We start from the raw sequence: 16,799 nt of genomic DNA, 5'->3' as shown, positions 1-16,799 counted from the left end.
AGGCTAATAAAAATATTTCCTCCACAAATTAAATCATGGTGGTTACTATTGTACAGATATTCACATTTTCTTATGGCCAGATTGTCTGTAAGGCAAGGAGAAACATTTGGTTCAGTTGTCAGGCATTAAGAGCAAAGATTTACCACGTGCAAGCTTCAATGTGAGGACATTTTTCCATGAGCTCAGAGGCTTTCAAATTATTCAGCTGCATACAGAGGGAAGTAATGCTCTTCTTTTGGAAATATGGGAATATGCACACTTCAGTGGAACAGGGAAGCCAACTGAAACATTGAAGGGTGCAGTCTAACTTGTTTAAAGACAATGTAGTGCACCACCTCCAAATGCATGCAGGCATGATACTGTTCATACCTGTATCCATATATTCTTCTATTTGCACTGTGAAATTACATAGGCCATATTATCTGAACAGATGATTTGAAACGTTTTTCATCACTTGTTGTTTGCTTTCAAGTAGCTTCCAACTTATGGTGATCTGGAGGTGAACCTATTACGGCTCTTTCTTGGCAAGATTTGTTCACAGGAAGTTGCCTTCGTTTTCCTTTGAGGCTGAGAGAATGTGACTTACTCAAGGACTCTCAGTCATTTTCCATGGCTTGGCAAAGATTCAGACCCTGGTCTCTAGAGTCCAACATTCAAACCATTACAACATATTGTTGTAGTGGCGCAGGCTGTTGAGCAACTAGCTGCAACAAATCACTCTGACCAAGAGGTCATGAGTTCAAGGCCAGCTCGGAGCCCCGTGTTTGTCTTGTCTTTGTTCTATGTTAAGGCATTGAATGTTTGCCTTATATGTGTAATGTGATCCGCCCTGAGTCCCCTTCGGGGTGAGAAGGGCGGAATATAAATACTGCGAATAAATAAATAAATAAATAAATATTGGCTGCTCCATAAAAATATAAGAAACCTAGCCCATTTCTACACTTGCTATAACAACTTATAAATACAGTAGTCTCACAAATCCAAGCTAAACGGGCCAGCAGAAGCTTGGATAAGCGAATATCTTGGATAATAAGAAGGGATTAAGGAAAAGCCTTTTAAACATCAAATTAGGTTATGATTTTACAAATTAAGCACCAAAACATCATGTTTTACAACAAATTTGACAGAAAAAGCAGTTCAATGTTATGTTGTAATTACTGTATTTACGAATTTAGCACCAAAATATCATGATATATTGAAAATATTGACTACAAAAATGGCTTGGATAATCCAGAAACTTGGATAAGCGAGGCTTGGATAAGTGAGACTCTACTGTACTTATAACAAGCTACACTACACCCACACAATGTTACAAAACACATTATGCTAGCGAGGCACACTGATATCCTGGTGCTGTCAATAATTATGATGTGGGTGTTGATTCCACCCCCTCCCCTTTACCCCAACAGAAACAAGTCTCCCTCTAGAATAGAGATAGTTATTTGGGATCCTGATCCATTTCCTGTCCTATCTACCCGGAGTATAACTCTGACTCCAAAGATTACCTCACCCACACTTTAATTACATTTTCTGGAATGGTTGGTTATTCAAAAAAGTAAGGGTGCCTACATCACTCTCATTATCTTGGTTCAATTCACCCGCAAGGTATCCTACTTTTTCCTTTACAACTTTCTCTTGCCAGGTATGATAATTAAAAGTTATACTTTTAATTCACTGTTAGTATCTACATGAATATCAAAAGAATGTGGACATACACAAGAGAGTTAAGGGCTTTTTTCCAGGCTTGCACATTCATCAGGAGCATTCGGTTGATTGCTCCAGAAAGACAAAATATATGAAGAATAATGAAGTGATCTGCCAAATACCACAGATACAAGACAGACATTTGATATGGGCTCCAAACAAAGAACTACTATTTCTCCCACTTGCTGCTGCAACACAACATCCAACTGAAAGAAAACCAACTAGTAAGGTTAAGAAACATGGGACTTACTTAAGGCTCCAAACTCCGAATCAAGGGCAGGGGCAGGTGTTTAATCTCAAATTCCCCCACCAATAATCTTCACTTCAATTAATTTTCCAACACTCATTTTCTAATTCTGTTCTCTCCAACAGTTACTTTTACCTTCTGCAGATTCAATCCATCAGTTCTCCTCCCTCCCATGCTTTTTACTCTCCCAGTGAAATATAAAAACCTTCAGTTTCCCTTGCTTTTGTCAACGAGGTGCCCCATGCCAGCTCTGGCTCTCTTCCCATACAGCTTGATCTTTGACCAACCTTGCCTTGCATTGCCCAGCTCCAAACATCTTGCTGAAAGAGGTGGGAGAACAATGTGTCTTCGATTTGAAATAAAGGACAGCTAGTCAATCACTTGGTCTTCCACCCAACAATTCAACTCCTCTAATATTTGTACCTCAAGAGCATGCCCACTGCTAGTGTCTTATCTACAAGCAAAGGAGCACACCACACAGCTCTGGTTTATCAGAATACATGAAAAGCAAATTACTTACTCACTATATAAAGATGTGCATCACGAACTAGAAGGAAGCAGCTGACAGGCCTATTTTAGTGGGCCGAGATTGACATAATTTGAATGTCATTTTTAAAGAACAAGGCAAAATGCACGTTATAATGGGAGGACACTTAACGTACTGCATTCCTCTGAATATCTTGCCCTTAAAAGGGGCAAACTCAAGGCAGCCTTGAATAATGTTGATGTATAAACTTAGAAAGGGCATGAGTTGAAAAACAATTTGGACTTTAAAAAACTGGCTACGCTTGCTTTCACTCTGACGACTGAAGCAACAGTCATATTTTCAAGCAAATTTGTCATCTAAGAGGATTAATTTTTGCAGATAAAACAAAATAGTGGAACAATTTTAACAAAAGACTGCAGTCTTTATGAAATGTTTCAACAGTTGCATGGCCACACTAGCTGGAAAAATTACAATATTATCCATTATTAGCTAATTCTGAATGTCTTGTTATAGCCACTAGCACCTTGCTATAGATGTCTGCAAGCAAACAAAGGTACAGAGTCTGCCAGTAACAGCTATCCTAAAAACATCAGTCAGCAGTCCTAGATCATACTGCTGCAATTCCTAATGCTTCATCATCTGAATATGTCTTAGGAAATAGCCATTTAAGAGCACAGTGAAGTCCCACATTTTATAAGTACTTAGTGAGGAAGGTTTTGGATTCATAGACTGAAGAAAATAATACCATCTAGGGCTCTTCCACACAGACCCAAACCCTGTAATGGGTTTTGGTTTAATCTGAGGCATCCAAAACCTCTAGTAATACTGGAAGGGCATGTAGGCTGGGTTGTGGCGCAGGCTGATTGGCAGTCAGCTGCAACAAATCACTCAGACCAAGAGGTCATGAGTCGAGGCCTGCCCGTGCCTGCATCTGTCTCCGTCTCTGTTCTATGTTATGGCACTGAATGTTTGCCTTATATGTGCAATGTGATCCGCCCTGAGTCCCCTTCAGGGTGAAAAGGGCGGAATATAAATACTGTAAATAAATAAATAATAATATATTTAATAATAAGATATTTAACTAAGTTCCTCCCCCCACCTTCACCTCTTTGACTCTCAATCTCTGCGATGCCCCACCATCTAGCTTGTGTGTGCCTGCAAGTATAAAGCAAGTGTAGCCTGTTTTTTGTGTGTCCCCCTTCCCCCCGCCCAAGCCCTTCTTGTTAGTTCACTGCTTTGAATCCTCCCGGTTTTAGGAACTTCCAGAAAACAGAATGGGAGCCCAGCCAAAAACAATTAAGGAAACAGGACAGTTTTTTCCCGAGCTGCACACACCTAATGTGTTGCCAAAATCCCAAAAGGACTTGGGATTTTAAATCCCGGTTCCTTTCCCAATTTGGGCCTGTCTGGAAGAGCCCATAGTCTCAGCTCAAAACACATAACATTACCGTCTACCTTGGAATATTCCATCCTATACATTCTTAACAACTCATGTTTATTCTAAAGAGGTAAAGAAGCCAGAAGCTAAAACAAATGGTGACATTACTGTAATTCGAAAGGACTGTTGATTATACTAGACATATAATAAGAATATACAAATATGATTATACTAGACATATAATAAGAATATACAAATCCTATTGGACTTCATCTCAGATTATAGGAATTCTTGTACTATACTAAAATAAAAATCCATGCATACATGCAGAAACGTGTGTGTCAGGGACAATGCTTGAATGATTTTCCCAATATCCAAATTCCTGCACTGGGAAGAGCTTATGCACATTCATCACTGACAACAACCTGAAGAGGAAGAGAACTGTCATCATTTGAAACAGCTGATCAAATGTTCCAGCTTTTAAACCCAGGGCCTGTGCACACCAGATGGTGATCTTCCTCCAAGCAGCAGACACCCTGCTCACGAAACACCATTTGTGTGATCCAGGATGCCCACATGGAAGCGGCACATGTAACTGCCATGATTTTCGTGACTGCACTGGCACGCCTTCCAAGCTGTTACAATTATACAAACAAAATGAGAGGAAATCTTTAACTTTGGGGTTTTGAAATCATTTACAGAAGCTGACAGGAATTTGGGAAGGGAAGCACATAATAAGGCGATGAACATTTAAAAAATGCAAAAGACTGAAGTGGAGTCTTATAGTTCTTAAACTTGTTGCTAAGAGACATATTCAATTAAAGGAGGAGTGGAACAGAGTTAGAGCAAGTAAACGAGAAAGACTAAAATAGTAACTGTTACTTAAAGACCAAGAAAGCGGCGATATCTTTAGGGGGAAAAGCAAAAATATTTTTCCATACAGCTCACTCTTCTCAATCTAAAATCTGAATATTTGCTGAAATGACAGCAGGTGAGTACATTCCATTCCTTACCTCCAGAAAGCTGTTGTGTTTGAGTACACACATATTCTTGTGTGCAAACAATCCTCCATAAAACAACACATAACTCTTCTCTCTCTCTCCAGCTAATCTCCCTTGCAATTTTCCTGACAGTATGGCCAAGAAAGGGAAGGGAATCACACAGAGCCGGCCCTAGGCAATTTTCAAGTGTAAGCAAGCAGCATTTTGGTGCCCCCCCTCCTGAAACCAATCACTGAAAAATAAAAGGTAGAATGTAGAGGTGAATAAAATATATATGTGTGTGTGTGTTATAGTCCCTGCATATGTGTTTGTGTATGTGTGTATATGTGTGTGTGTGTGTGTGTGTATGTATACATACACATACACACAATGTGGAGAATATGTGGAAAGGTAGATAGATAAGTAGGGAGCCACAGCGGAGGAACCTTCCCAGGAGCAAGGCCTAATAATAATAATAATAATAATCATCATCATCATCATCATCTCAAAATACATCACACAGTCCTAGACACTTGGGAAGTGTTCGACTTGTGATTTTGTGAAACGAAATCCAGCATATCTATCTTGTTTGCTGTGTCATACAACGTCGTTGTGTCAATAATAATAATAATAATAATAATATAAATCATCCCTTGCAATATCCAAGATGGCTCACTGCTACAGAATCTTGGGAGCTGTAGTTTGGTATGGTACCATTATTGGCAGAGAAAGCTAAGCTGTAGGAGTTGAAATCCAATCATTTATCCTCCCTATAGAATCAATTTTATATGTACTTTTAGCTATGATTTATTTGTGATTTTATTGTGTTGTGTTTTTATTATTGTATATGGCATTGAATATTTGCCTTTGCATTTGGAAGCTGCCCTGAGTCCTTTTGGGGAGAGAGGGCAGGTTAGAAATAAAACAGAACAATAACAATCATTATTATTATTATTAGGTATTATTATTATTAAATATCTGGAGGACTAAAGTTTGCCCATGCCTGCTCTATACTGCACTTTCCAGAACTTTCCCATCACAATCTGCTTTTGAGCTGGATACATGATTAAGACTATTTCCGGCTTACTGAAGTTGGCTGTATATGTTTTGGCTGAGGGGGCAGAAATTGCCTTAAAGCCATCTTGTGCAGCTTCAAAAACCCAACACTTGAGAACATTTTGCACTATAGCCAGATATTTCCAAGGTCGTACCCAAAGGGATTGCCAAATATACCCTTTTTGAGATGGATCTAAATCAAGCATGGGCAAACTTTGGCCCTCCAGATGTTTTGGACTTCAACTCCCACAATTCCTAACAGCCAGTATTTGAGAACACAGAAATGCTGGACCACTGTAAAAGCCACCATGTCAGACTACACAGAGAAGCCATTGAAATCCACAAGAGGCACATGGACAATTTCAACAGAAAAGAGGAAACCATGAAAATAAACAAAATCTGGCTACCAGTATTAAAGAAAAGTTAAATCAGGACAGTAAATAAATAACAACACCCAGAAAATAGGAATTCCAGACAGAAAACAATCTGGGCCAGTTAACACCTCCCAACAAAGGATTCCCCCAGGCAGGAAGCAGCCAGGCTTTGAAGCTGCAAGGCTATTCAATGCTAATCAAGGTGACCAATTGCAACATTCACACTTGCCTCCCACAGATAAGAGTTCTTTCTCCCACCCTGGACTTTCCACAGATATATAAACCCCACTTGCCTAGTTTCCAACAGACCTCATAACCTCTGAGGATGTCTGCCACAGATGTGGGTAAAATGTCAGGAGAGAATGCTTCAGGAACATGGCTATAGAGCCCGGAAAACTCATAGCAACCCAGCCAGTAGGCTGTTGCTGAACAACCTATGCACTTTTAGCATTAAAGGAAAAAATGCCCAGGATTTTCTCACTTAATATACAAACTGTTGGCATGTCTGGAGAAGAATAGAATGCTTCTATACCAGGCAAGGGCAAACTTTGCCCATGTCTGATGTTAGGAATTGTGGGAGTTGAAATCCAAAACAATCTGACAGAAAACTGGGAGTTGTAGTTTGGCATGGTACTGGCTCTCTTCTGCAGGGAAAGCTAGGGACTTTTTAAAACTACAACTCACATGATTACATGGCACTGAATCTGTTGCAAGTGAGCTGGTGCCATAATCCTCCTGGAGAGATCTTTTAAAGGGATATCCTCTGGCTCTTAGAAAGGCTTGCCTGCCTCAGGTGTTCCCCTTTAAGGCTAACTGGCTCTTGGGTAAGTCTGGAAAGAGCAAAACCAAACCGGGGAAGAGACTTTTTTCCTAAGAGGGAGAAAGAGAAAGAGGCTGGTGGTGCTGGTTCCCTTCTCTCTTCCCTCCCTCCCTGCTTTCTCTCTCCCTCTCTCTCTCTCTCTCTCTCTCCCCGACCTCTCTCTCTCTCTGCGACCTCTCAGAGAGAGAGAGAGAGAGAGAGAGAGAAGCAGGGAGGAAGAGAGAGCCATGCCCACCGCTGCGGAAGGTGGAAGGCTTCAACTGAGCGGTGATCCCCGTGGGGGGGGGGGGGGAGGCACCTCAAGGGCGCCCCAGGGGACCCTGCGCTCCAAGCGGGGGCCTCACTGGCCTCCATGTTGGACCGGGCCTGGAATCACATTACGCTCTATGGAACTTATCATGTTTTTTTATTTGCCCGTTCATAAAATGCACTGCCCCTTTTGCTTAGGAAGTGGGGGGACTATTAGGAAAGATCCACCCTAGTCCAGTGAGACCTAAGAAAAACTTTGATTTGATGCAACCTACAATGAGACAGGATTTTAAAAAAAATAACTGTTTCAGGGAGAGGACGTGGGACAGAGCACTCCAAATTTCTCACTGCTCAAGTTTACCCCCATCACCAGACACACATTGGCATATATGGGGTCTACTGAGTGACTTGAAGGGAGAAAAAGAAACAAACTTGTATGTTGCTTTGCATGTACAGTACTTAAATGTTTGGGAAATAATAGAGAAAATTGATTTGGGAGCCTTTACCTCCTGGTGTTTACAAATCCTTCCAAACTGCTCATCTAAGAAGTAAGGTGCAATTACAGTTTCAGCACAGTTTGTTTTATAGGCTGGTTTCTGAGAAGTTTTCCTCATTTATTTGACAAAAGCTGAGCATTTCTGACATTCTCTGCTGAATGTTTTAGTCCTGCAGTGCATCGATTGTCAGATGTGTTGTGGGAGGAATGTATTAAAAAGAGTGAATTTTGAAGGGCAATGCAGGTTTGATTATAAAATAAGGGGCCCATACCAAACTGGGATATGGAAATGCTCACGTTACCTGACATTTCTCTATGCCTCAGTTTAAAACAGTGGTTCTCAACCTGTGAGTCCCCAGATGTTTTGGCCTTCAACACCCAGAAATCTTAATAGCTGATAAACTGGCTGGGATTTCTGGGAGTTGTAGGCCAAAACACCTGGGGACCCACAGGTTCAGAACCACTGGTCTAAAAGGAACAAGGTACCACGTCTCTGCAAACTAAACTTCTTAAGCTACTGCCAAGTCTCAGCCTAGTATGTATGTATGTATATCTGCATATTACAAAGCACTGTATGCAACCAATCTCAATTTATTCTGTTATCTAAACATAGTTCCCCAATTTTATTTACTTATTTTGACACTCTATCATCACCTTTCTGTTAAAAAGTTGAGACACTGTATCTAATTCTCTCACCAGATTTATAAACCACACTTGAGAGACACAGTGACTACCCCAAAACTGCCAAATAAATGTCTCCTCTCTCTCATTTTTAGAATTTCAACATTTGAAAGACAGAAAAAATCATAAACATAAAAATGCCTAGACAGTGTTTCCTAACAGTGCACGACTGAACAAATGATCAAACATCTTCTCCATGACTAAACAACAACATTAAATACAAACATAGATAAACAAATAATTAAAAATGATTCTTCAGTTTCCTATCATTGGTTTAACTATAGTTAAACCTAATATGTGGCAAACTATTTTTTACTGTCTATATTTACATAAAGAATGAAAAATCTCAATAATGTATGTCTCTAAACTTTGCATGTTGCCAAATACATTTCATGGCTGACCAGGAATCTAAATGCAGGCTGTTCTCTTTAATCTCTCTCCAAATACAACAGGCTTCAAACTTCAACATGTAATAGATGCTAACAAAAATCTGATCACTGAAGCAAGAAATCTGGTAACCCACCAACCCAATACAGACTTTTGGCACTTATCACACTGCAAGTTCATAAAGGCAGTTCTATAGGTTTGTTCTTAAGTTGAATTTGTATGTATGTTGGAACAAGTAATTTTTAAACTGTAACTTAAGATATCTATCTGTCTTAAGATATCTAGCTTTGCATAGCACAATTTAGTTTGCTGTCTGTGCCCCTGTTCAGATTTCAGCTCACTTATGGTCCCTGTGATAACTGAATTTTGAAAAAATCGACATGTTGTGGAAACAAAGATTGGTAAGAAGGTTTCAATAGAGACACCCTTTCACCATAACTTTTTCAGGAGTGAATTTCCCTTTCTTGGGGTAGATTTCTGTCACTTGTTGTCTCATCCCCATTCTTAACTATGAGTCATTTGTAAGTCGGATGTTTGTAACTTGAGGACTGTCTGTATTGGTTTCCACAACTGATTTACTTTCCTAAATAAATTTAGAATTTGTGGTTGCAGATTCCCCTTATAAGTTCTGGTCCCTTAAAACTATGTGGCTCAGGATTCCTTCAAGAAACGGTATAATGGTTCAAGCAGGTAAAACTAGATTGTAGATAAGTCTACAAAGTTCACATAGGAAATGTTGGAGTAAAGCAAACAAACAACAACAATCTTCTCCGAAAACAAGCAATTATCTCCACCATAAAAATGAAAGGTTTCAACATAGAGGCAAAATGTATTATTCTCCAACAACTGCTCATGCCTTCAAGACAAGCAAGATTGCAACCATCTACTTACATCTGGGTAATAGTCAGTGGTGGGTACCAGGCGCTCAATCAGGGCCTCCAGTGAACCAGAAATAAGATTTCCATCCTGATAAATGGGATCGCTGCTCCGCTCACTGGTATCTGGCTGCACTTGCCCACTACATCCAGAACCAAGCATACTGGAAAATATTGGCGTCTGGGGCATAGTTTCCTGCAAGAGATGAGGAAAAATGGAAGCAATATGAGCCAATTACAATAGCTTGTTAATCTGTGCCTGCATGGTTTCCAGTGAAACAAGAACAACAACACATGTCTAAATTCGGCAGAATCATTGGAGCTAGGCACAACTACCTCTGCTTACAATTTGGCTGTACTGAACATTTGAATTTAACACAGTCTGTTCTACAGAACAAGACTTTAGAATCCCAGTTTAAACAACTGTACATGTGTTTAGTTGGTTTTGCATTAAATATATACTCATAACCTTACACTGCAAACTGGCTGTTAGAATGACATTGATTGCATTAATATGCAGGCCCATAATGGTGATTCTGATAGAGGATCAAACCAATTATGCTGTATTTAAACACATAAACACACACTTTCTTTCCTGTCATTTCCAACAGTTCCAGTGGTGTTCAACAAAAACATAACAGTGTCAATCATGGGTACAATCTCCCTAAAGTAATGCCAATAAAAGCATAGCTAAACACTCATGAACTAAAAGCTCACTGCATTATCCCAAATTAATGTGTGTAAGCAGTGGCGTACATTAATGGCATCACATGGTAAAGAGTTCCAAGGTGACAATGATGGTCCTATGGTTGGCCATCGCTATTCTGATCTCCAAAGTTTGGAGCCTTGAATCACAGCAACTGCTATCAATCTTGGAAGTTTCATGTGGGTTAAGTTAGCCATGACATAGCTGGCCCAACTCAATCTGTTTCGATGAACAATTAGCAGGAAATAAGTTGGCATGCCTATTCCATATTCAGTGTGTATATTCTACTTGATCTAGTTTCAATCTTGACAGCAACATATTTCATTTGGCCTGTGCTCAGAAACACAAGCAGTTCTAGAAGTGCCTGGAAATGTGTCTGTTGAGCTGGCCATGCCATCTGCCAAAATGCTGGCATGCTAAGAAGGCAGTTGGCTTCTAGAACATAGACTGCTCTGTTGCTAAGGCAATGTTAACAGCAGGTGCAATGGCACAGTACTGGGAATAGAGAACGCTGGGGGAAAGCAGAACCAACGAAAGAGGGCTACAGCTTTCTCTGCAGAGTATGGCTAAGAGGAGTCAACATATAACTAATGTAAGATTGTCTGACAGCTTCTGGCCACCTTGACTGTACTTCATTATGGATATGCACAAGCAGAAACTTACACAACCCCATGTTTCTATTGTGCTTCAAAGAAGACTCCACTATATGGAGTTATTTACAGAGATTAGCTCCCATCCACCCGCACCCCCACTTCTCTTTCAGTTATCAAACTGAAATGTGTGATGGTCAACAACTGCAAATATATGTCTGCAAAGCAAATTTACATGGGAGGCAAAAAACAATTGAGTTACTATTATTTGTTTAGAACGTGGCAACTACTAAACATGGATGTCAATGCAATTATATATCTGTCATCCATATGGAAGATATATAATCTGTTTCTTAATAGGTCATGTTTACTGTCCTGGGTTTTTAAAGTTGCTAAGCAGTCTGTTGGGAGTAGTTGCTAAGAGAAATAAGCAGACATTGATCCCGTGCCATTCCTCCTCTCAATGAAGTCTATGTTTACTATGGTCGTGATGATATATACTGCCTCTGTGAGGTTGTCTCTGTGAGGTTGTCTCATTGCTATGCCTTAGGGATGTGCTGTAGGACTTCTTTCCTCAAACACAGGATGCTGGAAGCAAATAACCCAACCTTATTACAATTCCCTGTCTTTTCACTTCCTGCTCATAAGTCTTCTCGGCTTTCTTTCATAAGTAGATCTCCTCCGCAGTCTGCACTTTACTTTGGTTCTCTGAAGCAACTCATTTTCCTTTCTTTAGTTCCCACCTCTTTGACCTTACAATACTGCCTTCTCTAAGCCCATCTTTTCCTAAACCAATATCTCTTCTGCTTGTAGTTATTTTTTTTTTCAATTGGCTGTTTTGGCCTTCCATAGGTTCTGAGCTGCTCCACTCATGGCAGCCGGAGATATTCCTGCCTTCTGTGACACTAGGACATCAGCAAGTCAGCGCCAGAGACATCATCTCCAAAAGGTACATTGGTTATGCTAAAATTCAAATAATGAGATTGCCCTGTGTTGACACCTTTACAGTACTTCACAATGTCTGAAAGGTATGTAGCTAGGATATTGTGTTTTAACAGATACTGAAGCTTTTCCATGGCGTCCTTATGATTTCATCACACTTTGTTCTAATATAACCCACAGTCCCAACCGGGCACACTTAAATTTAAACAACACAATTCTGGCACTGTGATGAGAATTCACAATGTTGAGTCAATATGAACAGATCTTTAGAATTAAGACTCAAGTAACACAATCTAGTTTTGACTCCGTGCCAAACTCTTTTCTCTTTTCTGTGGCCCAGTGCAACATGTGGAAGCTCGAAGTATCAGAAACCAAGAGGCATAGGCTACTATAAAGGTATGAAATCAAAACGGACCCAGGTAGGTAATCTTTTCCTTTAATTCACTTAATGGGAAGGCTATAGTTTGAGCACCCTTAAAGAGACAATGGAGTCACTTCTTGTGCACATTAAGATGTGAATGAAGCATGGCACCACAACTCTTCTGTGCTATATAAAACAGCAGCCAAATGTTTCGTTTTTTAAAAGGCAGATTCTTGCAAAACCATCCTTAATATTTACCCAGCTATTTGGGAGCTTGTCTAAATTAGCTCCGCCATTACCCCAACACATCTCAATTTGAAGCCAAAATAAAAGCAGGGTATCTTCTAGGAAAAAACCCTCCACAGCAGTTGTTACGAGTTAAAACATGGAATGTTCCTAATAGTAAACAGCAGCATTTCTGCCATTGCTCAGGCCAACTTTTGCCATTTAAATGTTTTGGAGTGACTCATGTGAATCAAAAGAGGAGACAAAATGTACAGAATTTAATTGGCATGCAATGGCAAACCGAGACATGGTGATTCTAGGCACAAGTGCTTCCTTGCTAATGTTCTGTGATATTCAAGGCATCATTTATAGAGCACATGACAGTCCTACAAGCAGGCTGTTTCTCTGGGAGGGACACATTGACACAGAAGGTGGCTTGGCTCTGTTGGTTATGCGACTAATCTCCAAGTGTACTTCTTCCTTTTAAAGTACATTGCGGTTTTTGAAAATGAGCCTCTAATGTACAGTGCTTGCTATTGGGCTGTTCATTGAGATGTATGTCCAAATTTCAGGTTTTGTAATAGAGAAACCAATCTCCCTTAATACCAAACTCAAAGTCATGATGTGAAATCAATTGACAAGAACAGGACAGAGAAGCCAAAGTATTTCTTCATGTAGTACATACATGTGGGATTCACCACCACAGGATGTGGGGAACCATTAGCAGAGCAAAAGTAGGACCTGTAAACAGATTTTGTGGTGCTGATTGCTTCTTCAAAGAGTGCCAGCCACCCTTTTTCCCATGATATTTTCTCATCCAGTACTATTTCCCCCCCTAAATCTGAATAGATAATACAATACTCTATGGTCAGTAAGCATTATGCATTCAATTTGTGTTCTGCCACAACCCTTGGGTGTACTGCTCAACCTTCCCTCTTGTTTCTGGGCAGCCAAACTGTAGCTACTGCCTTGTTAAAATTCATTAAATGAGAAAGATAGATCTACAAAGAACTATATACAAAGGTATATAAGTGAAACTTAATTGTGTTAAAAGGTGGCAGTATACCTTTATCCACCGCATACCTGGGGCAGGTATTAAAGGAGGATTATGGCTGTCACAACTTTGAAGTTCTCAAACTGAGAGTCATGATTGTTTCAGTGGTTTTCAGTTGTTTTTTATGGAAGTAAAGGAGCATATAAGTTCACAGAAAGGAAGACATAAATATAGCCTTGGGCCCCATATGATACCCATGGGCTATGTGTTACCCAGCCTTGCCCCAGACAAACAGGTATATAAAGGTCCCTACTCATGCATTTACATACCTTTACATACACAATGTGTCTATGCTTTCAGAAGCTGTATTGAACACTGTTGGGAATAGAAGAATCACACCAGGGATGTGAATGGACTGGGGCCCCTTCTACACTGCCATATGGGTAAAGGTTTTCCCCTGACGTTAAGTCCAGTCATGTCTGACTCTGAGGGTTGGTGCTCATCTCCATTTCTAAGCCGAACAGCCGGCGTTGTCCCTAGACACCTCCAAGGTCATGTGGCCAGCATGACTGCATGGAGCGCCGTTACCTTCCCTCTGGAGCAGTACCTATTGATCTACTCACATTGGCATGTTTTCGAACTGCTAGGTTGGCAGGAGCTGGAGCTAACAGAGGCCGCCTACGCCGCTCCCGGGGTTTGAACCTGGGACCTTTCAGTCTGCCATATAAAATCTAGATTATCTGATTTGAACTGGATTATATGGTAGTATGGACTCATATAATCCAGTTCAAAGCAAAATGTGTACTATCTGCTTTGATAATCTGGATTATATGGCAACGCAGAAGGGCCTAAGAGCCAGCATAATGTAGTGGCTTAAGTGTTGGACGATGACTCTGGAGACCAAGGTTCAATTCCCCGTTTGACCACAAAAACGGCTGGGGGATTTTGGACAAGTCACACACTCACAGCCCTCTCCCCAAATTGTGACAGGTTTGATTTAGGGGCACCTTAAGTCAGAAACAACTTGAAAGTGCACAGCAGTAACGACAAAAGAAACAAAGAAAAAATGTTTCTGAAGTCATAGTTCAGTAACAGACTCTGCCCCCATGCTTGTTGCAAAGAAGGGATTGAGATGTTGCCAGTCATCACCATCATCGATGCACATGCTGATCCCACTGCCTGACACCCACATAGTTGTAGTCAGGGCAAAGACTGCAGGCAGGCAGTGGAATAAAATCTGGAAAACTACGGCAAGCAGGGTCTCGATTCAACAGGGGAACAATATAAGAGTTTAACTTTAGAGCTGTGTAACGTCAGGATAAACTCTCATTGCGAAGGTTTCCTGCAATTGCACATCTTAATGGGATACATTTTGTTGAAGGCTTTCCTGGCCGAATCACTGGGTCGCTGTGAGTTTTCCAGGCTGTATGGTCTCACAACCTCACACTCTCTGAAGATGCCTGCTATAGATGTGGGTGAAATGTCAGGATAGAATGCTTCTGGAACATAGCCATAAGCCCGGAAAACTCACAGCAACCCACTGGCCCTTGATATTTTGTTATACCATGAGATATTCTGTGGCAAGAAGAGCTTTTCCCAGATCATTCTATCAGTTGTCTAATCCTGTAAAACTCAGATTAAAAGACTTATTTGCTCACACTTCTTAACGTGAAGCTGCACTGGGCCAATTTCCCATAATGTATACTGCTGGATAATTTATCCAATGTGCATCCCCCTCCTTCCTTCCAAGAACTCAGGGAACTGTGCCTGCTTTGGTTTCACAATAAAAACAGGGACAACAGTATATGCTCAAGGCTGTTTCATGGGGATAATGGGGTTGAGGGTCGAAATGTTTGTTTTTTTAAAATTTGCTGTGCCATTGAGCCAATCTCATTTGCTGAGAAGAGAATGGCTTCAATAGTTTTGAGAACTAAAGCAGATGCTTCCCTAGTCAACCTATCAGAAACCATTCTGGGAGAAAGGCAAATCCAGTGAATACATAAATAAATACTCTGCACCACTACTTCTTAGGCGTCTTCTATATTGCCATATAATCCAGATTCTCAAATCAGATAATCCAGATTATTTGCTTTGAACTGGATTATATGAGTCTACACTGCCATATAATCCAGTTCAAAGCAGATAATCTGGATATTATATGGCAATGTAGAAGGGGTCTTAAACTATAGGAACAGACCCCAAAGCACATATGGGATCATAAAAGATTTGGAAAGAAATCAAGATTCCTTAGTGCTACTCATTTCCCCAAATTTGTTCATGAAAGCATGCAGTGTTTACAATGGACTCTGCAGAAAATGCTTCAACTGTACTCCACAAAAAAGAAAATCAGCCTGTTCAGCCAGTCTTGCAAATGCTGCTTTGTTATCAGTAAACATTTTATATACCTATGTACCTGGTATCATGCCAAAATTTCTCTGATGGAAAGGGGTCATGAGTGACAAGTTTAAGAAACCCTGTTCTGGACTATAGTTTAAGACAGTGTTTCTCAAACTGCGCTCCTCCAGAGGTTATGGACTTCAGCTCCCAAAAATCCCAGCCAATTTAGTAGATGTTAAGAATTCTGAGAGCTTAAGTCCAAAACACTTGGAGGAGCTGAGTTTGAGAAACTCTGGCTTAAATTAAACAGTTTCTTGCCCAAAAGAGAATACAATCTAAATTTCAAGGAATCTGGTCCCTTTTTGTCCTCCATATTTCTCTACTTAGGTCTAGTCCAAGATGAGCTATTGCATTATATCAGTATGTTACACATTCCCACTCTTTCGCCGTACATTTTGGGCCAGAAGGACCAGAGAGATACATGGCAAATTAACATCAAGTCATGCAAGTGTCATATACATGAGGTCAACTGTAAGAGAGAAGAGGCAGGACACCTTCAGAGAAGTTTATGTGTTGGTGAATAAGGCCCCTCTACACTACCAAATAATACAGATTATCAAATTATTATTTGCTTTGAACTGGATTATATGAGTCTATACTGCCATATAATCCAGTTCAAAGCAGATAATCTAGATTTTATATGGCAGTGCAGAAGGGCCCTAAATCAAAGACTCCTTCTACACTACCAAATAATCCAGATTATCAAAGTAGATAATCCATACTAATTGCTTTAAACTGGATTATATGAGTCTATGCTGCCATATAATCCATTTCAAAGCAGATAATCTGGATTTTATATGGCAGTGTAGAAGGGGCCAAAGAGAAAAATATTTATTTATTTATTTTTATT

The 16,799-nt window shown here is 40.2% G+C and overlaps 1 protein-coding gene across 5 annotated transcripts in view; it reads right to left on the bottom strand.

Moving 5' to 3' along the window:
- Positions 1 to 16,799, bottom strand: part of rasgef1a (RasGEF domain family member 1A) — a 455,191-nt gene that overhangs the window by 47,610 nt on the left and 390,782 nt on the right. For 3 of the 5 annotated variants that reach the window (XM_062975846.1, XM_008115777.3, XM_003224078.4), the window contains one exon: positions 9,751 to 9,930. In XM_062975846.1, coding sequence (XP_062831916.1) covers positions 9,751 to 9,930 — 180 coding nt within the window. Of the gene's footprint in view, positions 1 to 2,238; positions 2,336 to 9,750; positions 9,931 to 16,799 lie in introns of those variants that run through there. The other 2 variants (XM_008115781.3, XR_010004493.1) reach the window with 2 other exon arrangements.

The sequence above is a fragment of the Anolis carolinensis genome, chromosome 3 (genome assembly GCF_035594765.1).
Source record: "Anolis carolinensis isolate JA03-04 chromosome 3, rAnoCar3.1.pri, whole genome shotgun sequence".
In the NCBI taxonomy this organism is placed as follows: Eukaryota; Metazoa; Chordata; class Lepidosauria; order Squamata; family Dactyloidae; genus Anolis; species Anolis carolinensis.
The sequence above is the reverse complement of the archived record's forward strand: the minus strand, read 5'-3'. Positions and strand labels throughout refer to the sequence as shown.